Below are 27,932 nucleotides of genomic sequence, written 5' to 3'. Positions count from 1 at the left end.
TCAGAACTTCACAGCCACCTTCATGGGCACCTGAGGCTCTCAGCCCACTTCACTCAGCCCTGCCTCAGACAGGCAGACCGGAAGTGGATCAAAGGCTGGCTTGAAGGGGACTGGGCAGAAGAAAGGACAAACATGGGACCCTGGGGTATGGTCACCTTGTACATGTCCTAAGGAGGTGGGGGGCTCCTGCCTCCACCCCTCCCTCCGTGGGACAGAAAAGATGAGCCTGTCTGTGTCAGAGAAGGCAGGAAGGAAGAAAATGAGAAGGAAGGGAAAGTTGAAAAGAGGAAGGGAGGGAATGTATGTACGAGAACAGATGGGGAACTTGAACGAAAGCAAATTCTTAGGAAAGCCTTTCATTTGCAAGCGCTCAGGCTCTGTGAACTTGCAGGGCATGCTCAGGCCTGGGGGGCTTTTCTAACCCCCTACTGTTCTTCCTCAACATTCTCCCACTTGTTTGGGGCTCCACTTCTCAGACCATACCCTCCTCCGCGCCTCCCCCCTCACAGTGCTGTTTGGATGGGGCAGTCCAGGATAATGGCTGTTTAGTTCCCATGTGGGTTTTCCCATGCAGCCCGTGAGATAAAGAGAACCGACAATTTTGGGACATCTACCTTTGGGCAAAGCAGCCAGGCTGGGAGAGCGAAGGACAGGGTTTTAAAGCTGGTTGTGAGTCACTTTGAACCCTGCCCACTTGAGGCAAACGTCACAAATGTAATTGGTGGGAACCATCAACCACGTCCAGGGACTGTGGCTTTTTATCTCAACAGCCGTGTTAGCTCTCAGTCAATGAGAAAGTCTCAGGCTGAGGAAACTGTGGCTGAACCGGCAGCGAGGCCTTGTGGCTCCCGTCCTGTCCCCCTCCTGTTGGCCGGTGGCAGTTGGGCCTGTGCCCACCGAGTGGAGTGTCTGCTGGACGAAGCCCGACCACCCACATAGGCCCTGTGGGGATGCTGGCACCAGCCCTCTCCCTCACGCTCCTCCTTCTCCTCCTCAAGGGACATCTGAGCCAAGGTGAGGGGGTCCCCGCCTGCATGGGCGCTGCATGGCCCACAGGAAGTCAGGGAGGCAGACCCTGACACTGCTGTGGCTCATGGCACCTTGCACTGAGGCTGAGCAGCTGCTGGCAGGTGCGACAGGCTGGCTGAGGGCTGAGGGGCCCTGAGAAGCATCTGCCAGGCAGCCTCAGGCTTCAGTTGACCTCTGTGTCTGGTGGGAGGAAGTGTTTTCCTGCCTGCTGTAAGAAAGGCCAAGGAAATGGCTTCTAATTAGAAGGAGAAAGGAGGCCAGCAGAAAGAACATTGGCCCCTGAGCTTGGGTTTCTCTAAGAAGTTGGGTGGCCCAGAGACCACAGACTGCTCCCTGAGGCAAGAAAGCTGAGCCCCCAGGAGGGATGGGTGTGGACAGCCTGGCCCCTCACCCCTCAGCTGCCCCTGCAGCACAAAGGCTATGGCACAAAGGCCACGGCAGCCTGAGAATTATTCAGGGAACGTTGGCTTGGGTCAGGGCAGGAAGGGACAAGAGGATACAGTATTGAGACACTTCACAGCAAACCGAAGGCCGTCAGCCAGGTACCAGGCGGCTGATGTCCACTGTGGGGGGACCTCAGCTGCAGGCCGTTTCTTTCCTCAACCCTGGAGTTCATCGGCCTGACTTTGAGCTGATGATTGCTCAAGGGGCATTGTGGGTGAGGCAAGTGAGAGGGTGCACAGTGGGTATAAAGGGAGGAAACTGAGGCACAAGAGTGCCTGGTCCGTTAGAAAGCCGAGGGAGGGCTGGTGGGAATCAGAGGCTGGCTTTGGGGTTAGAGGGACAGAGATTGAGGCTGAGACTGAGAAGGTGAGGCTGGGTGACAGGATGGGCGACCCCCATCCCCACCCTGTGTCCGGCCTGCGCTGTCCCCTGGCCAACATGTAGGTGACACTGGGGCTGGCCCAGTGCACGCTGACTGAGACCGCTCTTTATTTTAATTTTTAAATTTATAGTTTGAGATAATTTTTTGGAATTCCAGAGGAATTGTAAGAATAGTACAGGCCCTGGCCGGTTGGCTCAGCGGTAGAGCGTCGGCCTGGCGTGCGGGGGACCCGGGTTCGATTCCCGGCCAGGGCACATAGGAGAAGCGCCCATTTGCTTCTCCACCCCCACTCCCTCCTTCCTCTCTGTCTCTCTCTTCCCCTCCTGCAGCCAAGGCTCCATTGGAGCAAAGATGGCCCGGGCGCTGGGGATGGCTCCTTGGCCTCTGCCCCAGGCGCTAGAGTGGCTTTGGTCGCGGCAGAGCGACGCCACAGAGGGGCAGAGCATCGCCCCCTGGTGGGCAGAGCATTGCCCCTGGTGGGCGTGCTGGGTGGATCCCGGTCGGGCGCATGGGGGAGTCTGTCTGACTGTCTCTCCCCGTTTCCAGCTTCAGAAAGGAAAAAAAAAAAAAAAAAAGAATAGTACAAAAAAATTCTTGTATTTCCTTCACCTGAACCCACTCATTGTTAACATTTAACCACATCTGTTTTATTTCTCTTTCTGTCCATATGTACGTGTGTGTGCATTCAAATGGACAATAATCGTGGTTGTTGTTGAGCCGTTTGAGAATAATGCCCCTTCACCCCAAACATTTAGCACCTGTCTTCTAAGAACAGGAACATCACCACATTGTATCACATCATCACAATGATCAAACTTAGTGACCTTAATAGTGACACCATCAAATATGTAGTCCACATGGAAACGTCACCAATTATCCCAACAATGTGCTTTACAGCATTACTTTTTTCCTGATCCGAAATCTGATCAGGATCATATATTAGATTTCTTTGTTACGTTTTTAGTCATGTTTAATCTACAACTACTCCCCAACCTGTTTCTGTCTTTCATGACACTGATGTTTTAGATCACAGGTCAGTTGTTTGTAGAGGTCCCTCAAGTCTGGGTTTGTCTGGCATCTCCTCGTATGATTCAGGCTATGTACTTTTTGGCAAGAATACCCCAGAAGTGATGTTGTTTTTCATTGCATCCCCGCAGGAGACATGACAGTGAAATATTTTCTTTAAAACTTGGTTTCCTGGAGGATTTAATCAACATAAGATGCATGTAGAAAGGTCATGTCACTCCTCAGCTCTCAACATCTTCCCCAGGCCGCTCCCTCATGCAGAGTCATGGTAGTCTGCACGCTCCGACCTCCTCCACCACCTACATGTGCTGCTCCCTGTGTTTTCCATGTACTGCTTCCTGTGTTTCAGCAGCACCGCCTGCTGGTCCCAGCTCAGGTTTCTCACTGGAATGCGGCACCCCCCTCACCACTGGGCTTTCTCCCTCAACCTCACAGGGTTCCACCTTGTCAGTGACGGCTTTCCCACAAATAGGTCAACCTGGCACCTGCCGCACTCTGCCCCCCTCTGCTCATTCTTCTCGGCAGTGCTCCATTTTACCAACTATCCTGGTTCTTATTTCTTTTCTTTTTTTTTTTCTTCTTCTTTTCCGAGTGAGAGGAGGAGAGGCAGAGAGACAGACTTCCTCATACTCCCCGACTGGGATCCACCCAACAACTCTCATCTGGGGACTATGCTCTGTTCTTCTGTGGCCATACTCGCAACTGAGTTATTTTTAGTGTCTGAGGCGGAAGCTCCACAGAGCCATACTCAGTGCCACAATTCGAGCCATGGCTGCAGAGGGGAAGAGAGAGAGAGAGAAGAAAGAGGGGGAAGGGTGAAGTAGATGGTCTCTTCTGTGTGCTCTGACCAGGAATTGAACCTGGGACATCCACACACCAGGCGATGCTCTATCACTGAGCTAACTGGCCAGGGCCAACTTATTTATTTTCTGTCTCCTGGGGTCCTCTGCACTTCTTTTTTTTTTTTAATTTTTAAAAATATATTTATTTATTTATTTATTATTATTATTTTTTACAGAGACAGAGAGTCAGAGAGAGGGATAGATAGGGACAGACAGACAGGAACGGAGAGAGATGAGAAGCATCAATCATCAGTTATTTGTTTTGACACCTTAGTTGTTTATTGATTGCTTTCTCATATGTGCCTTGACCATGGGCCTTCAGCAGATGGAGTAACCCCTTGCTCAAGCCAGCAACCTTGGGTCCAAGCTGGTGAGCTTTTTTTGCTCAAGCCAGATGAGCTCGCGCCCAAGCTGGCGACCTCGGGGTCTCGAACCTGGGTCTTCCGCATCGCAGTCCGACGCTCTATCCACTGCGCCACCGCCTGGTCAGGTTGCTCTTCTTTACTACAATGCAGTGCCTTTTTATTTTTAATTTATTAATTTTAGAGAGAAAGGAAGCTGAGAGAGAGTGAGTGAGAAACATGAACTTGTTCCACTTATTTATGCATTCATTGGTTGATTCCTGCATGTGCCCTGACGGGGGATTGAACCCACAGCCTTGGTGTATTGGGACGACACTCTAACCAGCTGAGCTACCTGACCAGGGCCTAGAATGTAGTGTTTCCGAGGCCAGGGTGTCTGTCTGTGTTGTCACGGCTGCATCCTCAGCACACAGAACAGCATTCTGCAAACAGAGATTCTCAATATTTATTTAAAGAATGAATGAAGTGAGAGTTTATCTGTGCCCTGGGGAGAGTATGTGCTACTTCTATGGCCTTGAGGATGTGAAGTGACCTCCTGTTTTTCAGTTCCTCGTGTGTGGAATCGCGTCAGTGTGGTGCCTGCTTCAAGGATATGTGCATGGGCATAGGAGAGGGACCCAGTGTACTCTGTACACAAAATTCTTGGAAAGTGAGTTCTCCCAAGTCCCCATGTCAGCGCTGTGTGGGCAGGGGACACTTATTCCACTTAGTTTTCTAATCAGAGTCAGGAAGAGAGACTATTTAGTAATCCTTCCTTGACTACTTAATTGAATAGAAAGTGAGTTTGATAGAAAATCTTAAGATTAGACGATAAAGCTTTACTGTGTGGTTCTTTTCTGAGGTTTCTCATGGTCATAACCGGGCTCTTAGGGAGACCTCGACATTTGTAACTTAAAGAAACATGTATTCAAGGCATGTAACCATATTGCATCACATTGTGACATATTCTAATTGTTTTTTTTTTTAATTTTTTTTACAGAGATAGAGAGAGAGTTAGAGAGAGGGATAGACAGGGACAGATAGATGAGAAGCATCAATCATTAGTTTTTCGTTGTGCATTGCGACACCTTAATTGTTCATTGATTGCTCCCTCATATGTGCCTTGACCGCTGGCCTTCAGCAGACCGAGTAACCCCTTGCTTGAGCCAGCGACCTTGGGTTCAAGCTGGTGAGCTTTTGATCAAACTAGATGAGTCCGTGCTCAAGCTGGCGACCTCAGGGTCTCGAACCTGGGTCTTTTGCATCCCAGTCTGACGCTCTATCCACTGTGCCACTGCCTGGTCAGGCTATTCTAATTGTTTTTACTGTAACATCTCTCTCTCCATGCCCATTCTTTCCCTGGATGTGTTTTGAGCAGCTGCACTGGACCCTGGGTTAGGTACTGAGGGTTCAGTGGTGGGAAGGCCTTTTGTTCACAGAGCTGATGTCTGTCACACAAATCAATATATAATTACAGCAGTGAGTTGTGTGCAACAAAGTATCCAGCACAGCAGGTTGCATGAAACATATTAGTTGAGTAATGATGAATTATTTTCAAGCATCTCAGAGGCAGATTGGGATGATTTTTGGGTCAGACACGTTGGTTAGCCAGACTTTCAAATCACTGCCCACAGGAGTGAGCCTTGTTCTTAAAGTTGACTTTGAACCTAAATTCAGCTTTTGGCTGTGCATTCTGAGGAAACCCCAAAGGACAGACACACTGCAGGCTGCAAACAGATATCAGGGCAGGTGCAGCATCTCAGGGTCCCGCTGTGAGGGCTGCTGGCTGGTCATCCAAATGGTGCTGGAACTGTCACTTCTCAAGGAGGAATCACTGATTGTGGCTTCTCTGGCTGGGGTCATTTTGCTCTTCTCCTCCTCAAAATGTGAATGGTAAGGTAGCCAGGCTCAGGAGAGAGCCCGGGATAAGAAAACTCAGGACCAGGGTGGAGGGAACCCAGTTCTGTATAAATCCTGCAGGGACAGCTGAGCCATGGGGTTATCATAAACACACACTTTTACAGAGGTACACAGAGTTATAAACGTGCACCTCAAGGAGTCGTTTTGAGATGGACGCAGCTCTGAATGAACCACACATATTCTTCCATCCATGTCCTCCTCCCTCTTTGAGGATCGCAATCAGTGCTCCGACTTCTAACTCCAGATTAGTTTTGCCTGTATATAAATGGAATCATGCCTGACCAGGTGGTGGCACAGTGGATACAGTGTGGGACTGGGATGCCGAGGACCCAGGTTCGAGACCCCGAGTTCGCCAGCATGAGCACAGGCTCATCTGGTTAGAGTAAAGGCTCACCAGCTTGGACCCAAGGTCGCTGGCTCGAGCAAGGGGTTACTCGGTCTGCTGAGGGCCCGCAGTCAAGGCACATATGAAAGGGCAATCAATGAACAACTGGGGTGTTGCAATGCGCAACGAAAAACTTATTGATGCTTCTCATCTCTCTGTTCCTGTCTGTCTGTCCCTGTCTGTCCCTCCCTCTGACTCTCTCTCTGTCTTTGTAAAAAAAAAAAAAAAAAATGGAATCATGCCGTAGGTACTCTTGTGTGGTCTCTTTTGTTCAACATCTGATGAGATGATCTGCACTATTATTTGTAGCTGATCATTCCCATAGCTTCGTTGTTTGACTACACAATAGTTTAGTCATCCATTCTGCTGTTGAGGACACTTTGGGTCACTTCTGGGTTTTCTTTTGTAATAATGCTATTCAATACTATGAGCTTTTTGTATGCACTTTTAGTTCATGCATGCGTACAAGGTATGTCTCCAGGGCAGAGTTATGGGGTATGTGAGCCCACCTCTAGCAGAGGCTGCCAAACTGTGTTCTGAAGTGATTGAGCCTAGTGTTGCCCAGAGCTCTCCAGTGGCTGTTTGCTCGGAGGCCTGCACTTGGGAGAGGAAATGCAGGAGCCCAGGGAACCATATCTCTGTGACTTCCCTGGTCTTCTGCCTGGAAGTCCTACATTAGAATCATTTCTGTGAGTTAACTGAGATGCATTCTGGAATTTAATTAATCAGGTAATTAATCAAACAGTTTTATTAAGCCCTTATTATATTCCAAGAACTGTGCGAGGTTCTGTGGGAACAAAGATAAAACAGATATGGATGAGCTTTAAGAATCTTCAGGCAGAGTGAGATAGTCTGTGAAGTAACGAGTGCAGGGAAGACAGAAAGTGCTCAGTGAGGGTCGCTCACAGGCAAGCTGTGTCTATAGAACAAAGGGAACTGGGAAAATGGAGATTCCTCCTGAGTGTGGACACTGGGGAAGGGGCCTAGAAGGATAAGTAGGAGTTTGGGAGGAGGGAGGAGGACAATCTAAGCAGAGGGAGCTGCCTGCACACAGGTAGAAGACACAGGGTTTGAATGGAACCGTTAAAGGCAATGCACCTGTTAGCTTGGAGAATGATAGTGTCATGAGCGAGATGATTCAATAATTGATGCAAAGAGTGGGCTGTGGGCTGGGTCACTTTGATGGAGGTAAGGGGTTGCATGGCTTGAGGAGTCACGGTGTCAGTATGAAGCCCCCACAGATGGGGCTGGGCAGAGCAGAGGAGAGGGATGGAGTGGTTGGACACGGGCTCGGAGAGCACGGGACCTGCTCTAGGATGTTGCCTCTATGGGGGCCGAGCCCAGCCCAGCATTTTGGAATTTCACTGGGCTCTCTTTATTCAGACCCCAGCAGGAATGCCTCTGCGGCCTCATCTCGAGCCTTTAGGCCTAACCCTGAGCTGAGGGAAACTCAACATCACTTTGTTGGCTGGTGAAAATAGCACTGTTTTAAGGCTCCCCCTGCACACCCCCTGCAGGTCGGGCCTCACTCTTGTACCAGCACATCCAGGTCAGAGGAAGCTCTGGAGGCTGCAGCTCCTGGCTCTGGGCTCAGACTGTCCGTCTGACCATCCTCCATGCAGGCTGCCCCCTTAGCTGTCCTGTGCCCTTCCTCTGCAGTTACTGTCTCACCCCATTCGCTCTCAACCACCGGAAGAGGGGCCTAGAAACTGCTGAGCAGTAGCCACTGCAGCGACACCCTGGGGCCTCCTCTGCCCAGTAACCTGCTGCAGCCTCTCCCCCTGAGCCCCAGCGTCAGGGGCGGGCGGCTCCGGCTCTCTCTGAGCACATAAGCCTTGTGGGTTGTGGTGAAATTTTCCTTTCATGCTGACATTTCTTGTCTCTCCATTTGTTGTGCCCACTCCTCTGGAACAGGGCTGAGATCTGTTGGTATCATAGTGCCCAGTACCTGGATGCTTCTCACTGTCTCTGCCCCACAACCTGGCCCAGGCCCCAGGCCCTCCCAGCCCCATCTTACTGCAGCTGCCCTACCTCTCTCCTTCCTTCCCTCCTTCCCTCCCTCCCTGCCTCTCTCCCTCGCTGGTCTGTTGAGGCCACACAAGAAAATTCAACAACAAAGAGCAACTACAGGACAAGAACCTGTGATCTCAGTTGGGCCCTCATTATCCTGGGAACCCTTGTGTCTGAGCCACAGCTTGTCCCCTTTTCCTAAGAGGTGATTCCAAACCTTGATCATCTCTGCAGGTCCCATTCCACGGTTGCCATCTCTATCCGCCTATGCCCTCCTCCTCCCAGAAGGGGCTCTGCCAAACCCACTACCAAAATTCCCCAATGTCGGGTGCCAGTGAGGGCTCCTAGTGTCAGCGACCTCAGCTCTCCCGTAAACAACCACACTAGCCTCTGCTCTGAGCTCAGTGCTCCCTCTCCTCTCTGCGGCCGTCCCTCCCCACGGGCTTGGACATCCCTGCTTCACCAGGAGGTCACCGGGACTGCTCATCCCTGACCACGTCCCTGATCTCTCTCGGATTGCTTTTTCTTCCTGTCCTTCTTGCCTGTGTGCCTCCTTCCCAGCTCCAGCAGCTGTCTCGGTGTCCTTACCTGTTGGACACGCAGGAATCCACGAGAACAAGTGGGACCGTGGTGGGCTCCTCAGACCGCTGCTCACTGCTGGAATGGCAGGATTTCTGCTGCATTTTATTAAAAAGGCCCAATTCCAGGAGCAGCAAGGGGAATGGCCTTTTTTTTTTTTTTTTTGCATTCTGTCACACTAGTTCTCTGCTCAAATCTGCAAACACATATTTTATTTTCTTGAACATAATAAACACAATTACTTTTACAGCTTGAGATTAATACCTCTGTTAGCAAGAGGCCCCTTGAGTCTGTTTCTGTGGCTTGTGTTTTCTTTTGGTTTTTGGACATGTTTCCTCTTGTCAGGCCTGCTTACTTTTTGTTTCCTTTTGGGCATTATATAGATAAAAATTTTATAGATAATTCAATGCTCTGGTTGATTTCTTTTTCTCCAGGAATAATTTATATTTGCCTCTAGTAAGAAATACTAGAGATTCTAGAGCATTTTAATCCAACTCAGGGTTGAGATGATTCAAAATTGGGCTTGAGTGTCTGTGAGAGCTGGTCTCTGTCTGTTTGCTTGTAAAGTTAGTGTGTATCCGTTGGAAGCAGTTAGGTGTATCCCCTTCCTGAGAGAAAGTCCCTAGACTCCTTCTGAGTTGATTGTAAGCTCCCTGAGCTGCCTTTCAGCTGCTTTATATGGAATCAAAAGGTGCCTCCCGGGAACAGCAGTAAAAATTGCTAGTCTGACTTCTCTGAGTGTCCTTCTGTCTGATCCTGGCCCTTCACGTTTCACTGTTGCAGTAGCTCTCTGATGCCTTCAAGAATGTGCTTTTATTAAAATAAATAAATAAATAAATAAATAAATAAATAAATAAAAATAAAAAATAAAAAAAAAGAATGTGCTTTTAGGCCCTGGCCGATTGACTCAGCGGTAGAGTGTTGGCCTGCGGATTGGAAGTTCTGGGTTTGATTCCCGGCCAGGGCACATAGGAGGAGCGCCCATCAGCTTCTCTGCCCTTCTCCCTCTCCTTCCTCTCTATCTCCCTCTGCCCCTCCCACAGCCAAGGCTCCATGGGAGCAAAAGTTGGCTGGGGCACTGAGGACGGCTCCATGGCCTCTGCCTCAGGCGCTAGAATGGCTCCGGTTGCAATGGAGCCCAGATGGGTAGAGCATCGCCCCCTGGTGAGCTGGTTAGGTAGATTCTGGTCGAGCGCATGTGGGAGTCTGTCTGTCTTGTCTGCTGCCTCCTGCTTCTCACTTCAGAAAAATTTTTTTTTAATTAAAAAGAAAAAAAAAGAATGTGCTTTAATATTTTGCCCACTTTTTCTTAGTTATTCTCAGTGGAAGTGTGGGTTAGCATGTCTTTACCTGACCTTCCACTATCTGAATTTAAATTCCTTTGCTGAGACCCTGGCTGGTGCCTCAGTTGGTTAGAGCTTCTTCCCAATTCCCCAGGGGTGCACATGAAGAAACCAAATTGACCCTCCTCTTTCTCTCCCTTCCTCTCTCTGTCTCGCTCTCTAAAACCAATTTAAGAAATTCCTTAGGTCAGTGTTTTTCAACCACTCTGTGGACCAGTGAATGGTCTGCCAGAAATTTCATGTTGGTCCACAAAAATGTTAGCTATCCTGATGTTGTATGAAGATTATACACCCAACAATCTTAGTCGAATTTCTTATACTCAGGGTGACAGCCACTCATCAGCTGTATCACTGATGAAAATACTACTGAGGTTGTCTTAGACATCTTTGTAACTTGTAGGTTGTTGCATAGAACAACCTTTAACACCATGCAGAGTATTATAAATCATGCACAATAGACAAAAAAAGCATTGGACAAAGTTATGTAGTGTTCAATCCATTGTATATGTGGAGTTTGGAAATCAAGCACCAGCTTGTACCTTGTTGCTCTGTTATGCACAGTAAGATAAAGCTTTATTTGTTGCATGTTTCTGTTTCTGGCCGGCTAGGTTATGCGCAGGCTCTAAGTCGCACCCCCTTTCTCTGTAGTTCATTTATTTCACACTTGCGCAAATAGTGTTTGGACAAACTTATGTAGTGTTTAATGTATCATACATGTGGAATTTGGAAACCAAGCACCAGCTTGCACAGTAATGCACTATCGTGCACAGTGTGATAAAACTTTATCTGTTGCCTGTTTTCATTTCTGACCCCCTCCCTTTCTTAGTAGTATATTTTCATGCTTGTGCAAATAGTTGTGCATGTACTCGCCTGTTCATATTGTTTGCATCCATATTATTTGCAAATAAATTATTGTGTGTTTTAGTGTAATTGTGCTGTAAAATTTAAACCCCACAAAATGGAAATAAAAAACGAAAGAGCTTAATCTTCAAAAGTGAAAACAATAGTCAAAAGAAAAGTAGTGATCACACCGGAAGAAAACCAAGGACTAGTGCTCAAGTTTAAAAGAAACAGTGAAAAAGAAATGTGTTGATAATTTGGAAGGTGCAACAGAAACTTGCACCTTCCAAAAAAAAAAAAGAAAGAAAGAAAGAAAAAGAAAAGGAAACTTTGTTGGGCAGTATGACAAGAAATATTTAAAACCTGGTTTCAGGCCCTGGCTGGTTGGCTCAGTGGTAGAGAGTCGGCCTGGCATGGAGGAGTCCCGGGTTCGATTCCCGGCCAGGGCACACAGGAGAAGCGCCCATCTGCTTCTCCACCCCTCCCCCTCTCCTTCCTCTCTGTCTCTCTCTTCCCCTCCCACAGCCAAGGCTCCATTGGAGCAAAGTTGGCCCAGGCACTGGGGATGGCTATGTGGCCTCTGCCTCAGGCGCTAGAATGGCTCTGGATGCAATAGAGCAATGGCCCAGATGGGCAGAGCATCACCCCCTGGTGGGCATGCCAGGTAGATCCTGGTCAGGTGCATGCGGGAGTCTGTCTGACTGCCTCCCCGTTTCCAACTTCAGAAAAATACAAAAAAAAACCCCAAAAACAAAAAACCTGGTTTCACTGTAGTACCTTGTAGTGAATTATTACTATGGCTCTTCTGTGTGTGGTATGTTCTTAAATTCTGTCAGGTGATAGGTGAAACCTTCCAAATTTAGTCATCATTTACATTCAAAACATGGCAATCATATTGAGAAGCCACTGGATTATTCTGAAAGATCACACAACCAAATGAAAAGTCAGAAAATTCAAATGAAGAAAACAATGACTAGTAACAAATTGCTGCTTCAAGTGTCTTACTTAGCTGCCCTTAAAATATTGAAGATGAAATTTGTTCACTATTTTTTAAAAAGATTTTATTTATTTATTTATTTATTTATTTATTACAGAGTCAGAGAGAGGGATAGATAGGGACAGACAGACAGGAATGGAGAGAAGTGAGAAGCATCAATCATCAGTTTTTTGTTGCGACATCTTAGTTGTTCATTGATTGCTTTCTCATATGTGCCTTGACCAGAGGCTTTCAGCAGACCGAGTAACCCCTTGCTCAAGCCAGCGACCTTAGGTCCAAGCTGGTGAGCTTTTGCTCAAACCAGATGAGCCTGCGCTCAAGCTGGCGTCCTTGGGGTCTCGAATCTTTCGCATCCCAATCCGACGCTCTATCCACTGCACCACCGCCTGGTCAAGCAAACTGTTCACTATTTGTGAAGAATTAGTAGAGCCTTGAGTGTTAGATGTCACTTGGGAAATTTTAGGTCCTTAAGCCGCACAAAATCTTGAGTCACTACCATTTTTGGACAATAGAATTCAGAGAAGAACTGTTGATATGGCTAACAATATTGAAGAATAAATTATAGAAGAGATAAAGAAATCAAAATGTTTTGCCATTTAACTTGATGAATCACCGGACATGGGCAAGCATGCTATTCTACTTTGCTTCATGGGGTGCATTGACGATAAAGACTTTAGAACTACTCAGTTGTTTTCATCTACCTGGTCAGACCACTAGGTCAGAGATACTTAATGCTCCTAATGAGTACCTTTTTTTTTTTTTTTTTTTTAGACAGAGACAGAGAGAGTCAGAGAGAGGGACAAATAGGAAGGGAGAGAGATGAGAAGCATCAATTCTTGGTTGTGGCATCTTAGTTGTTCATTGATTGCTTTCTCATATGTGCCTTGATGGGTGGGCTACAGCAGAACGAGTGATCCCTTGCTCAAGACAGCGAACTTGGGCTCAAGCCAGTGACCACGGGGTCATGTCTCTGATCCCACTCTGAAGCCAGCAACCCTGCACTTAAGCCAGCGACCTCGTGCTCAAGCTGGTGAGCTAACACTCAAGCCGGTGACCTTGGGGTTTCGAACCTGGATCCTCTGCGTCCCAGTCCAATGCTCTATCCACTGTGCCACTGCCTGATCAGGCTCCTAATGAGTACTTGAAAGTGAAGGGTTTGAACGGGGGAGAGTGCATTGGAGTGTGTATGAATGGTGCTCCAAGCATGATTGGACAGTACTCAGGGGTGCTTGCAAAAACAATAGATGTTGCACATCCAGAAATGTTGTCCAAGAACTGTATGATTCACTAGCAGCATTTAGTTGCAAATAAACTTTCCCCTGAATTGATCACAGGGATGAATGACACAGTGAAGATTGTTGATTATATTCATAGTTGAGGTTTGAGCTCCCAGCTCTTCACTATGTGGAAGCACAGATTTACAACACCAACATCTCCTTCTCTATAGGAAGTGAGCTGGCTCTCAAGAGGAAGGGCTCTTTAACACCTTATCCAGCTGAGAGAAGTGAAACATTTTTCTGCAAGAGTGAAACTCTGTAGTAGTAAAGCTTTTGTTAGATGAAGAATGGATGTTAAGCTTGCATATATGGTAGATATGTTTAGTTTCTTCAATAAGCTAAATATTTCTCTTCAGGGGTTTAGCACAAACATTTTTACATGAAGAAATAAAGTGGCCTGACCAGGAGGTGGCACAGTGAATAGAGCGTCAGACTGAGATGCCGAGGACCCAGGTTTGAGACCCCAATGTCGCCAGCTTGAGCGTAGGCTCATCTGGTTTGAGCAAAGCTCATCAGCTTAGACCCAAGGTCGCTGGCTTGAGCAAGGGGTTACTCGGTCTGCTTAAGGCCCGCGGTCAAGGCTCATATGAGAAAGCAATCAATGAACAACTAAGGTGTCCCAATGAAAAATTGATGATTGATGCTTCTCATCTCTCTCCGTTCCTGTCTGTCTGTCCCTGTCTATCCCTCTCTCTGACTCTCTCTCTGTCTTTGTAAAAAATAAAATAAAATAAAATAAAATAAAATGGATGCATTCAAAGATTGTTCTTGGAGAAAGTTGCATACAGGAAGAAGATGTAGAAATGTTCCCACTTTTCTGAGATTTTTTTCCTTTTTTTTGTATTTTTCCTTAGCTGGAAACGGGGAGACAGTCAGACAGACTCCCGCATGCGCCCTACCGGGATCCACCCGGCACGCCCACCAGGGGGCGATGCTCTGCCCATTCAGGGCTTCACTCTGTTGCAACTAGAGCTACTCTAGCATCTGGGGCAGAGGCCAAGGAGCCATCCCCAGTGCCTGGGCCATCTTTTGCTCCAATGGAGCCTCGGCTGCGGGAGGGGAAGAAAGAGACAGAGAGGAAGGAGAGGGGGAGGGGTGGAGAAGCAGATGGGCGCCTCTCCTGTGTGCCCTGGCCAGGAATCGAACCCGGGACTTCCGCACGCCAGGCCGATGCTCTACCACTGAGCCAACCGGCCAGGGCCTTCTGAGATTTTTTGATTACTGCAGACATCAATCAAAATTTTATATTTAATAAAATGAGCCAACATTTTTTTTAGAAAGAGAGAGAAGGATAGACAGGGACATACAGTCAGGAAGGGACAGAGATGAGAAGCATCAATTTTTCATTGTGGCACCTTAGTTATTCATTGATTGCTTTCTCATTTGTGCCTTGACCAAAGGGGTGGGGTGTGTTGGGGGGCTCCAGGAGAGTGAGTGACCCCTTGTTCAAACCAGCGACCTTGGGCTCAAGCTAGCGACCTTAGGCTTTAAGCCAGCTACCTTTGGGCTCAAGCCAGCAACCATGGAGTCATGTCTATGATCTCACACTGAAGCCAGTGACCCTGTGCTCAAGCTGGTGATCCTGCGCTCAAGCCGACAACCTTGGGGTTTCAAACCTGGGTCCTCTGTGTCCCAGTTCAATGCTCTATCCACTGCACCATTGCCTGGTCAGGCATGAACCAACAGTTTAAGAGTGTTAGCTCAACCTGACCAGGCGGTGGTGCAGTGGATAGAGCATCAGACTGGGATGCAGAGGACCCAGGTTCAAGACCCCGAGGTCGCCAGCTTGAGCGCAGGCTCATCTGGTTTGAGCAAAAGCTCACCAGCTTGGACCCAAGCTGGTATCTGTCTGTCTGTCCCTGTCTATCCCTCTCTCTGACTCTCTCTGTCTCTTAAAAAAAAAAAGTATTAGCTCAAAGCTTTTACTATTATTACCCTGAAAATGAGGTAAAGGTAAACTCTGGGTCAATAATCCATTCATAGAAGATATCAACTCCTGTTCCTTAAATCATTGTGAGAAAGAAAAACTCATAGATTTATCTCCTGATGTCACTCTGGTGTCCAAACATGAAATACAATTGTCACAGTGTTGAATATCACTGGAAGAAGAATATCCATCTCTTAGTTACAAAGCTATTTTTTTTTTTTTTTTACAGAGACAGAGAGAGAGTAAGAGAGAGGGATAAGTAGGGACAGGCAGGAACGAAGAGAGATGAGAAGCTGGAAACGGGGAGAGACAGTCAGACAGAGACTCCCGCATGCACCCGACCGGGATCCACCCGGCACGCCCACCAGGGGGTGACGCTCTGCCCACCAGGGGGTGATGCTCTGCCCCTCTGGGGCGTCGCTCTGTTGCGACCAGAGCCACTCTAGCGCCTGGGGCAGAGGCCAAGGAGCCATCCCCAGTGCCTGGGCCATCTTTGCTCCAATGGAGCCTCGGCTGTGGGAGGGGAAGAGAGAGAGAGGAAGGAGAGGGGGAGGGGTGGAGAAGCAAATGGGCGCTTCTCCTATGTGCCCTGGCCGGGAATCGAACCCGGGACTTCTGCATGCCAGGCTGACGCTCTACCAGTGAGCCAACCGGCCAGGGCCCAGGCTATTTAATTTTTAATTGTCTTTTTTATTACCTATTTGTGTCAAATGATGTAATGAAACCTATCACAAATAAAAACCAAATGGATGTTGATAAAATGCTTCCCCTCTCAGAAACAAAACTGCAGCCTCAGTTACCAAGTATTGTTGCAAAGAAGCACTGGCAGCCTGACCGTGGTGGTGCCGTGGGTAAAGCACCAACCTGGGATGCTGAGGTCTGAGGTCGCCAATTTGAAACCCTGAGCTTGCCTGGTCAAGGCACATATATATGAGAGCAACTATGAGTTGATGCTTCCTGCTCCTTCCCTCCTTTCTCTCTCTCCTGTTTCTAAAATCAAGAAATATATATATATGTTTTGTTTTGTTTTTTACAGAAAGAGAGTCAGAGAAAGGGATAGACAGGGACAGACAGACAGGAATGGAGAGAGATGAGAAGCATCAATCATCAGTTTTTCATTGGGACACCTTAGTTGTTCATTGATTGCTTTCTCATATGTGCCTTGACCGCGGGCCCTCAGCAGACCAAGTAACCCCTTGCTCGAGCCAGCGATCTTGGGTCCAAGCTGGTGAGCTTTGCTCAAACCAGATGAGACTGCACTCAAGCTGGCGACCTCGGGGTCTCGAAACCTGGGTTCTTCTGCATCCCAGTCTGACGCTCTATCCACGGCACCACCGCCCAGCCAGGCAAAAAATATATTTTGCTCTCTAGAAATGTAAGTCATATTCTATTAAAAATATTTTTTACTGTTCGTCTGGTTATTTTTGAGAATTTTCATTTTACAGTATTATAATTAAAAGATAATGCACAAAATACAAATAATGGTTTTTATTTCTGCCTTAGCGGTCCCTGAAATAATTCTCTTATCTTCACCAGTCCCCAAGTGTAACAAAAGTTGGAAAGAGCTGCGTTAGGTGATCGTGTATCTCTGCCAACAAGCATACACTGTGGAACAAGAGTGTGAGCTGTTCCCAGATCACAACTCTGGGCATCAGGAACCACGTCTTAGGCATGAAGAGCTCTGACTTCAGGGCTCTGGTTATCATGGGGACTCAGTGAAGATGGAATAGGTGATGATGACAGTATGTGTCCTTTCTGTAGGCTTATTTATTTTTCCATTCCCTTGTGTCACTGGGTCTCTGTGTGATGTCTGGTGTGCTGGCCTGTTTCCTGGTGTACTCTGAAGACCACAGGGACACACGTGACACAATCTCTGCTTTTGGAGTGGGAACAGGCAGACCCACTTCGAGTCCTCGGGTGTGAATAGAAACCAAAACCCCATGTGCTTCAACCTCAGGGTGTCACGTTCAAAGAAACATGTTCTATCAACCAAATAATAATCACAGGTTGCCTGACCTGTGGTGGCGCAGTGGATAGAGCATCGACCTGGAATGCTGAGGCCTCCGGTTCGAAACCCTGGGCTTGCCTGGTCAAGGCACATATGGGAGTTGATGCTTCCAGCTCCTCCCCCTTCTCTCTCTCTGTCTCTCTCTCCTCTCTCTCCCTCTCTCTCTGTCTCTCTCTCCTCTCTAAAAATGAATAAATTAAAAAAAATTTTTTTTAAAAAAAGCTTTTAATAAAAAAAAAATAATAATAATCACAGATTCTTCAATTACCTGCTCAGTGTCTGTGGGGTTATGGGGGGTTGGCGAAGGTGTGGCTGAGACTGCGTGCATTTGTAATGCATGTGGATGTCTGAAAGTACCCCCTCCATCACTTTTGTCTCAATATCCTCCACTTTAACAGATCTGTCTGTGTAACTCTCATCTCTTAATCTCTCCTTCAAATTCTCCTTGACCCTCCCCAACCCATCCAGCCAGACTTGTTTACTTCCTGCCTTGTTTACTATATGGGATGCCACATAACTTTCCTTCCAAAATGGCCACAGGACACTCCCTTTCCTTATTGTCATTGACTGCAGTGACCACACTACAGTGAGCAATGACAACAGCCTATGTCACTTCATCACGTGGATCCCCGTCTTGATCCAGAGGGAGGGGGGGAGGTTCTGGGATGTGCCTAGACTGTGAACATTTCCTCTTCCCTTTCTAGTTATTTATTCTATGGAGCAATTTTTGTGGAGACTTTCTAGTGACAAAAACCAGGCAAACACTAATGAGGAATAACCACAGTTTGCTGTGCCAACGTCTCCTGGACGTTATGAGCCAGCTTTATGGGAAAGCAGAGAGAGGAGCCGTGGGTTCAGTGTGGAGAGTTGCCCTTGCTGGGTCCGAGCATTCAGAACTTGAAGCGGTCACCGCTGGTCACTAGTGGTCACCTTGGTGCTGTAGGGAGGACGCCACATCAGATGTTCCGTTTATGTAGAACACTGCAGTTGAGAATTCACCCTCTGAAGCCAAATTGACTGGGTTTTAAAAGCTCATCCTTCTCACTGTATAACTTGGGGTAGTTACTTTTAAATTCTTTCTAAGTGTGTTTCTTCACCTGTAAAATGGAGATAAGAATCTTGTAGGGTCGTTGTGAAGTGAAAACCTGTAGAATTTAAAACCTGCCTGTCCCGTAGTGCAGTGGTCCCCAACATTTTTTGGGCCACGGACTGGTTTAATGTCAGAAAATATTTTCATGGACCAGCCTTTAGGGTGGGACGGATAAATGTATCACGTGACTGAGACAAGCATCAAGAGTGAGTCTTAGACGGACGTAACAGAGGGAATTTGGTCATTTTTTAAAAATAAAACATTGTTCAGACTTAAATAAAAATAAAACGAAAATAATGTAAGTTATTTATTCTTTCTCTGCGACCGGTACCAAATGGCTGCGGACCAGTGCCGGCCCGCGGCCCGGAGGTTGGGGACCACTGCCATAGTAAGGAGGTGTTAGCCTTAATCAGCGGCTCGTGGGCTCCCTCAGAGCCTGGGGAGCAGGGACGCTGGTGAAGGATGTGCTCTCTCAGGGTTGCAGGTCTGGCCTTCCCATAGGTGCCGTACTCTCTTGGCTTAAGGAAAGTCACATCCAGCTGCCCACATGCTCAGGGCTAACAGCCTTCCGGCCCCTCCGGCTGGTTTCTCTCTCCCAGGTTCCACCGACTCCTGTGTACCTGTGGTGGGTCGCTCGGGAGCATCTCTGAGGGTACAGCCCCCTGGCACACAGACAAGGGCAAAGTCTGTCGAATGGAAGGCACAGCTGCGTTCACAGCCAGAACGTTGTGTGATACTCAAGTGGACAAATGAGTCTGGTGTAAAGAACCCAACTTTGAAATGTAATCATCGTTTCAACAATAGACTTAATTTTTCGACTGAGACCTTAAGTCTTATCATGGAGGCAGCTCAGCAGCAAGACAGCGGTAACTACATCCTGGAGGTCACAGATGAGGAGGGGAAGATGTTGACTCACGAGTGCAATGTTTCTGTGTTTGGTGAGTGCCCAGGACAGTGCTCCGGACTCCCCTAGGGCTTGTGTTTCCTGCCCTTCCTCCTCAGAATCTCTGCTTCCAGATCCTGTCAAGAGGCCCCAGATGCAGCAGAAGGTGGAGGCCCTGGATGGAGGGAAGTGCCAAGTGACCGTGTCCTGCTTGGTCCCAGGAGATGGAGGTGGCGATGTGAGCTATACCTGGTACAGAGGAAGTGAGCAGATCCGGGAGCTCTCCAAACTGGAGGAGCAGGTCAATGCCACTGACTCGCACGTGTACATGTGCAACGTCAGCAACCCCGTCAGCTGGGCACACCAGACCCTCACACTCAGCCAGGCCTGTCGGGATGCCCACAGGAGTAAGTACAGCGCTTTGGGCCTCAACAGGGGCCGAGGGCGTTGGAACTGTAACCAGGCTCCCGTGCAAGGGACAGTCAGGGGATGACACCCCTTGGCTGCCTCCCCAGGGCCTTGGCCTCTAAGCACACAGGTCCTGTGCAGTCAGGCCTGTCGTAGCCTGGAAGAATTTAATTCCCACCGGGAATCTCCTTCTGGAAGGTGGGTGTCTGTCCATATAGGGAAAGCTTAGTTTGGTGAGACAGCCCGGCTCTGGCTACTGGTGATTTTTTTTCTACTGAGACCTGCTGCCTCCTCTTGAGTGACACCTTCCCCAAACCATATAGTCCCTGAGAGGTAGTCCCCTCCATACAACAATACCCGGGTCGTGGCAGCGTCAAGACGATCACGGGCACCTGGCAACATTCTCGCTGTATTGTTGTGCTTCTCCTGAGTCACCAGAACTCCCCCGCACCCCGGTTTATTAGTAAATAAGACTTACTGCGACATCAACCTGGGCACAGACAACCTGCAGTTCTGTCTCCAAGGAACTTATAGCCAAAGAGGGACAACAGAGCATGTAGTCACAGGCAAGGAAGAAATGAGCAATGAAGCAATGAGGAGGGACCAGAGCACTGTCTTTGGGTCATATCATCCATGTCACCACAAGCTCTGTGACCTCAGGCAGAGTCACAAAGCTCTCTGAGCCTCAATTTTTGGGGCAAAACAGGAATGATAAGAATAAACACTGAACAGGGGAGGGGGGATGCATTTGGGGCAACACTAGAATCTATGTAAACACAATAAATTAAAATCAATTAAAAAAAGAATAAACACTGAACAGAGTGACTGTGGAGATTAAATAAGATAATGTTTGTAAAGAGCCTAGTCAGCTGGCACCTGCAACACTTACCCCCCCCCCCCCCCATGAGTGGTGTCATCCGTCAGGCTGCAGGAGAGATGGAGGAACAGAGAGACGTGCACACGAGGAAGAGCAGTCAAGGCCGCATGCGCAGGAAGGAGAAACACAGGACGTGCTTGGCACACAGCACACGTGCTGCCAACGTTTTTTGAGTTAAAAACAAAACAGTGGATAGATGTTACATTTACTGTTCTTTGCATTTATTAGATCATGTGATTAACGCCCACGTGTAGATAACATCTCTTTTTTAAAGTGAGAAAACAGAGGCTCAGAGAGGTTAAGGAAGTTGCCTGAGGGCACAGAGTTCAGCAACTTAGAACCTGAGTCACTTGGGGGAGGCCCTTCAGTTGAGCAGGGAGACAACCGTGACTGTGAGTCCACAGGGAGCGATGAGAGCAGCCACGCAGACCAGTGGGTGTTGAGACAGCCGCTGCAGACAAGTGGAAAGGGAGAGGAGGAGTCTGAGTTCTAACCCTATGCCTCTGTGTCCCTCAGAATTCGCCCTCCTACATCTTCTGATGATCATCGTGAGTCTCATAATCACACTGTTCCTTGGCGCCCTCACCTGCTTCTGTGTGTGGAGGAGGAAGAGGAAGGTGTCACGTAGGTGGAGGGTCCCTAAGAGGTGCTGCCCAACTTGCTGTCTGGTCCCCAGTGGCGGTGCTGGGGACATGTGAGCACACAGTGGCAGGGGAAGCCATGGCTGCTGGACCTTTGCTCCAAGACACACCTTCTGGTGGCCCCAGACATGCCGAGTCTGGCCCCACCTGCAGCTCTACTGGCCGTGGCTGGAGTAGGGGGCAGTCAGGCTGGTCAGCGCTCCTGAGCTTTGGGTCTCCTGAGAAAGGCACTGACCTGCTTCCTCTCCAGAACCTTCCTCAGGGCCTTGGCCATCTGGGGAGACAGTGGGACATGCCTGACAGGATGCTTTCCCTTGGGCCCTGCAGCTCCATTCTGCTTCTCTCCTCACACAGAGCCCCGGACAGAGGAGCTCCTGACAGTTTATGAAGATGTCCGCAAAGCACCAGTCAGGAGCAATCAAGTACGGCTCCCTGAGGGCTGGGGTCTCTCTCAACCAGTCTGGAAAATGCTCCTGGGAGGGTGACCATTTGAAACAGGGACAACCTCTTTGTCCTCTCAAGGTGATCCCGGTCCCCTCCACCATCTCCCTCTCTCTCAGTGTCTGTCTGAGCTCTGGCCACAGACTGAAAGAGGAAAAAAAGGGCATGAAGGTGCAGAATTGCACCTGTTGAGGATGTGGCCACGTGGAGTGCAGCCTCTGCTCCCTGGGGCCCTCAGCTTCTGAGGCTGGTCCGAGGCTCAGGACAAGTGCAAACATGTTGTGTTCTGTGTCTGATCACAAATTCTCGTGTCCCAGCAAGATGAAACTCACTTCTGTGGGTCCCTTGATCATTGCTCAGCTGGGGAGGATGGTGGCCTGGCCAGATGAAGCTGAGCAGTGTTATCCCCGGCTCAGTGCCCTGTGTTCCCGACCACTTGGGGAAGAAGAGGCCTGAGTCTGGCTGAGGTGCTGGAGAGAGTGAGAAGGCACAGTGCAGTGAGCTAGCATCTGTGTCACCAGAGCTGAGGAGGAGGATGACACCACAGAGGGGCTGCAGGGCAGGATGTGGGGACAGGCCCAGGGGACCAGCAGTGCCTCCCTGAACTGCCTGGAGGGAAGGGAGGACAGAAAGGGCCCTGTTCTCACCACCATGCCTGGTGCTTGGCTGGAGGGTAAGGCAGGAAGTCACATGTGGTGTCTCCCTCAGGCTGCCCGGGGACAAGGATGAGCAGTCAGGGCAGCTCCTGCAGCCTGTATCTGCCCCACAATGGGGTGTTGGGGTGTGAACACAGAAGGAAGTGTGTCTCTTCCATGAGCACCATTCTCTGGTCAGAGACACAGCCACAGAGCCCAGTGCTCACTCCAAGTGGCCTCCGTTCCCTGGGGAAGAACACAGTAGATTCAGGAGATGGAGAATATAGGTCAAAGAACTATTTAGGGTAAAAAAACCTATTGGGGATTCACTCTGCTTCTGAGTCAGGAGACTGTCCCCTTGTGACCTCATCCCTCCCAGGTCTCTCCGTGATGTCCCCGAGGCTCTGTTCAAAGGTCTCACCCTCTGGCTTCCTGTGCTCTCACTGGGGCCTAGCTGTGACCTTCCTGGAGATACTTCACACAGATCTGGGAAGAAAAGAAAATAGCAGTGTCTGTTTCTTGCCTGATGTTGTGATCTGCAGCCTCCCAGGACAGCTGGTGTCCCTGACTCTGCCCCTGTGTGGTGATCCCACCACAGCCCAGTGTGGGGGCAGGACCGAGGGAGGGAAGCACTGCCTTTGGCCTTGGGCCCAGGGCTTCACCGAGCTGCCCAGGAGGCTGGCTTGATTCCAAGGGTGAGCGGTCCACCGGGGCTGGATGTAGACATGGGGCTTGGAGAGATCTAAAGCCTCTGAGTCCCAGTGTCCGGAGGTGAGACTCTGAGCACAGTGCCGTTATCGGTGGCAAAATTTGTCTAAAGTCAGCAAAGGCAAGTTTCCAAGTTACCAAAGTAAAGAGGTAACAGGAACCCCTTGAGCAGCGTCACATGATGCTGTCCTTCCCACCAAGGCCATGCCTCAGTCTTCATAGAGGTTTTTGGTAAGGGGCGCTGCACCCAAACCTAACGCTCACAGCTGCCTCACAAGTTGCTCTGTCTACATCCCTCCCATCCTGGGTGACAGATGGCCGCTCCCACCCAGGCTCCCGGAGCTCCTCTTCCTTGTGCTGTCTCTCCCCACCTGACCCAAATCCACAGGACCAAGCCGTCTGCTAATATTTCGTGTCCTTCCCTATTCCTCATGCAGGAGCAGGAGCAGGAGCAGGGGCAAGGTTCCCCCGGGGAAGGGAACACCATCTACTCCATGATCCTGTCCCAGGTACCACTCTGGCTTCTCTATTCTAGTCCATCCTGTGTCTGGGGCTTCCTCATACCACCCTCCCCCCAACCCAAAGAAAACCTCACACCCTTGAATGGCAGAGTAAGACCTTGGTGCTCCCGCAGCAGAAGGTGGCCTCGTGCAGCTGTGTGAAGGTGGTTGACAAGACCAGAGCGGTCTGAGGTCTGCACAGCTGAACAGAGCTGTGGGGTCGGACGCAGAATGTTGCCTCCCTGACTCCCAGCGTGTGGGGCCAAATGGAGCTGGCAGGGAACTCAACTTCTGTTTTCTTCCTGCTGCTTCCAGTACTTGGGGTCCGTGCACTTTTTATTCTAACTGTTTGCAGGAAAGAACAGGTCTGTGTTGTTCTCTTCCAATACCCTCACTTGGGCTAGCTAGTTACCATTTTTGGAGCCTCATGTGTAGAATGAGGCAAATTATAGTCACTGCTATCATAGAGGAGTAGTTTGAGGGTTGGAGAGAATACAGACACAGAGTACATGCTCATCAAAACAACTGTCTTTTAAATTTTTTTATTGATTGATTTTAGAGAGAGAGGGAGGGAGGAAGAGAGAGAAACTTTGATTTGTTGTACACATTTATGCATTTATTGGCTGATCCTTGTATGTGCCTTGATGGGGGATCGAACCTGCAAACTTGGCGCAATGAACAAGGAACTGTTTTATTTTTTTTAATGTTTATTTGATTGATTTGAGAGAGGGGAACAGAGAGAGAGACAGACAAAAACATAGATCCTTTCCTGTATGTTTTGAGCCCTGACCAGGGATCAAATGGGTAACCTGCAGGTTCTGGAATGATGTGCCAACCAACCAAGCTATCCGGCCAGGGTCTTTTGTCTTTCTTTCTTTTCTTTTCCTTTTTTTTTTTTTTTTTTTAGTTATTGATTTTAGTGAGGAAAGGAGAGAGAAAGAGAAATAGAAACATCAATCTGTTCCTATAAGTGCCCTGATCAGGTATCAAACCAGCAACCTCTGTACTTTGGGAAGATGCTCTAACCAACTGAGCTCAATGGGCAATAACAGAGAGGTGTTAGGTTCGGGTGTAGGGCCCCTTACCAAAAACACTCTTTGGATCCTGACCAGGTGGTAGCACAGTGGATAGAGCATCAGACTGGGATGCAGAGGACCCAGGTTCGAGACCCCGAGGTCGCCAGCTTGAGTGCAGGCTCATCTGGTTTGAGCAAAAGCTCACCAGCTTGGACCCAAGGTCTCTGGCTCGAGCAAGGGGTTTCTCGGTCTGCTGTAGTCCCATGGTCAAGGCACATATGAGAAAGCAATCAATGAACAACTAAGGAGTCGCAACGAAAAACTGATGATTGATGCTTCTCATCTCTCTCCATTCTTGTCTGTCTGTCCCTATCTATCCCTCTCTCTGACTCTCTTTCTGTCCCTGTAAAAAAAACAAAAAAACAAAACAACAACAAAAAAACGCTCTATGGAGCCATGTTAAACTTCAAGGGATCTGGCACCAGGGCAGTTCCCATTGTTATATCTGGACAGCGAGGAAACAAACATTTTGCCACACAATTAAGTAGCCAAATTCAGGAGTCTTTAATTTAATGCCGGCGACCACAAGTGGATTCACATCCTAAAGAACTCGCAGCCCTGAATGAACTCAGGGGTTTGCTTTGAAAGGCAAAAAGAAGCGAGGGGCAGGGGTGAGCACCTAACCAAAGCAGTTTTATAGAAGCGAAACAGGCTTTCGGTTATCATTGGAACAATCTAGGGAGACAGCGCTCAGCGAAGCATTTTACAAAAAGCAAAAGAATGTGCTTGGTTATCTTGGCCTTTCACAGAGGTTGTTAAGGCAGCATCCTGAGGGCTTTCCGGAATCTAGACATTAGGGAGCATTTGTGGCCTTTACAGAACTCTTTTCATTTACTTATCTGCAAATCTTGCAAAACTCGTTCTATGGTCAGGGATATGGTATTTCTATATTTCACTGTAACTTCCCATCTAAGCAAACCTACCTGCTGTCCCACCTCCCCTCACCCAGCCTCCATCTGGACCACATCCCTTCACCCAGCCCCAAGATACTGTGCCAAAACTAACCTCCTAGCTAGCCTTGCTCACTAACCCTCTAAGAGCTTAAATCCCCAGGCCCTTGGGGCAGATGCTACTAGGGTCCTAGCCCACCTGTTCACAACTGCATGCATACATTTCTTGTAAAACTCATCAGGCTTTTGTGTCTCTCCTCTGGCGACCTAACAAGAGGGGCTAGCATCCAGATTGTCTGACTCCATGACTAGTCCAGGGTTCTTTCAACTAATACCTAAGCCTCCTGTCAGGGCAGGGTGGAGGGGGAAGAGAGAACTCCCTCTCTGGGGTTGTGCTAGAGACACGCTTCTGACATGACTGTATTTCTCTTCTCATTAGCCTCCAGCTTCCACATCAGAAACCACTGCAGCTACACTGTACTCAGTAGTGCACCCCTGCCAGAAGGTGAGCTCCCCCAGGGTGGGTGCTCCTGAAGGTTGTCCGTGCCCACCTGCTTTTGCAAAGTGTGTGTGTGTGAGCACTTCTGAGTGAGTTGTCTTCCACTGTGTGTGTTCCTGTAGCTTGTGTTAAAGGACTGTATTTAAATGGTAACAGGCCAGTGAAGATGCTGTCTAGTTCTATTTGGAGGAAAACAACAGGTCTCAGATGAAGAGCTGAGTGGGGCAGTTCAAGGGTTTCTGGGCATGGAGTCTGTTTTGTGACCTCTCACACCACGTAGGAGTGGGGCATTTCTTGATCTAATGTTGAGCACTCTTTACCCTCTGAATTTCAGTTTGGATCCAAGAAGAGGAACCCCAACCCTTCCTTTCATAACACCATCTATGAAGAAGTAAGAACCAGGGACTCCTGAATGGGTTTAGTGCCCATAGCACAGCTGGAAAGTTGTATACTTGTGAGGAAGTCATCCACAGAGTCTTTAAGTCATAGGCGTTTTAGAGATACTCCAATCCAGATTTTCCTTTTAGAGATGGGGGACCTGAGGTCCAGGGAGAGTGAGGGTCTAACCCATGTGTTGGGGTTTGACTCTTACAGGGAGCTTGAGTTTCAGATTAGGGCTTTCCTCGGGCTGGTCCCCTGGCTGTGAGGCACCCACCCACAGGGCACCTCTCCTTTCCAAGTGTGTTTGTGGGGCTGGGGGATCAAAGAAGGGAGGATAAGTAAGTCCACATGCTTTTCTAAAGTTAGTAAGTAACAAATCATTTCAGGACACAGGGGATGTCGAGCTGCTGGGGTGAATACTGTGCCCCGAGCCTGGTGGCTGAGCTTGTTTCCATCAGGCCATCTAGGAAATGGAAAGTGGTGACTCAACATTTATGGAAGGTCCGCTGTGCACATGGTGGCCTGCCAGTGGCTTCCTGTGAATGATCTCATTTGATCCCCATGGAATGTGTGAAACTCAGTATAATTGTACTTCCCATTTGTACCCATAGAAAATAAGGCATAGAGAGCACCCCACTCCTTCCCCACTGGCCTCACATTACACCGGAGCTTCCACTTGTAGTCCAACAATGGTGTTGCTATTGGTTCCGAGGAAGGGGAGGATGGGTTCCTGCTGGGTGTCTTGGCATTTTAACTGAAGCCTCACATCAAAGCCACATGGACAGTCCAGGGTTGCGGAGGACACTGCGGTCCAGGGCAATCTAGAGGGAGTCATGGTGTGCTTAAAAATAACCAACCTCCTGACCAGGCGGTGGCGCAGTGGATAGAACGTCAGACTGGGATGCGGAGGACTCAGGTTCGAGACCCCGAGGTCGCCAGCTTGAGCGTGGGCTCATCTGGTTTGAGCAAAGCTCACCAGCTTGGATCCAAGGTCGCTGGCTCAAGCGAGGGGTTAATCGGACCACTGATGGTCCACGGTCAAGGCACATATGAGAAAGTAATCAATGAACAACTAAGGTGTTGCATGCTCAATGAAAAACTAACGATTGATGCTTCTCATCTCTCCATTCCTGTCTGTCTGTCTGTCCCTGTCTATCCCTCTCTCTGACTCTCTGTTAAAAAAATAATAATAATAACCAACTACTGGAGTTGGAGCCAGAAGAATTGGATTCAAACCCTTCCTGTATTTCAGTTGGTTACTCTGAGCCTCGTTCCCTTGATCTGTTAAATGGGGATAATAATTCATGCCCCACAGGGTGGTTATGGGGATCTCCTAGTGGGAGGGTCTGAACTTCTTTTTCTGCAGGTTGGAAAGATACCACCCAAAGCCGAGAACCCTGCCTGACTGACCCACAAGGAGCTGGAGAACGTTTGTTCCTGTCTGAATGCATCGTCCTCACCCTGTCACACAGTGGCATCTGCTTTGGGAATCAGCACAATGATGATTCCACGGGAGACTCTACAGAATAGTTCCTAGTCTGGGAGTTCGTTCA

General features: G+C 48.8%; 1 protein-coding gene across 2 annotated transcripts; it reads left to right on the top strand.

Annotated features, from left to right (window-relative positions):
* The first annotated feature begins 791 nt into the window (after positions 1 to 791).
* On the top strand, positions 792 to 27,932 carry CD244 (CD244 molecule). 2 transcript variants are annotated; one of them, XM_066365999.1, is made up of 9 exons: positions 792 to 1,014; positions 19,040 to 19,378; positions 19,458 to 19,730; positions 21,125 to 21,232; positions 21,604 to 21,671; positions 23,471 to 23,542; positions 25,939 to 26,004; positions 26,333 to 26,389; positions 27,746 to 27,932. In XM_066365999.1, the coding sequence occupies exons 1-9, from the start codon at positions 951 to 953 to the stop codon at positions 27,782 to 27,784; spliced, it is 1,086 nt and encodes a 361-aa protein (XP_066222096.1). In that variant the 5' UTR covers positions 792 to 950; the 3' UTR covers positions 27,785 to 27,932. The 2 variants fall into 2 exon arrangements, with proteins under 2 accessions (XP_066222096.1, XP_066222097.1); XM_066366000.1 differs by lacking the exon at positions 26,333 to 26,389.

Source organism: Saccopteryx leptura, chromosome 2 (assembly GCF_036850995.1).
Source record: "Saccopteryx leptura isolate mSacLep1 chromosome 2, mSacLep1_pri_phased_curated, whole genome shotgun sequence".
NCBI lineage: Eukaryota > Metazoa > Chordata > Mammalia > Chiroptera > Emballonuridae > Saccopteryx > Saccopteryx leptura.
Note: the sequence above shows the minus strand (reverse complement) of the source record. Positions and strands in the feature narration are given on the sequence as shown.

Excerpts from the sequence above, each read along its gene's own strand:
- CD244 (XM_066365999.1), top strand. The coding sequence starts at position 951 with ATGCTGGCACCAGCCCTCTCCCTCACGCTCCTCCTTCTCCTCCTCAAG. Across the intron at positions 19,379-19,457 it reads GTGCAATGTTTCTGTGTTTG|ATCCTGTCAAGAGGCCCCAG; the intron begins GTGAGTGCCCAG and ends CTCTGCTTCCAG. Across the intron at positions 21,233-21,603 it reads GAGGAAGAGGAAGGTGTCAC|AGCCCCGGACAGAGGAGCTC; the intron begins GTAGGTGGAGGG and ends CTCCTCACACAG.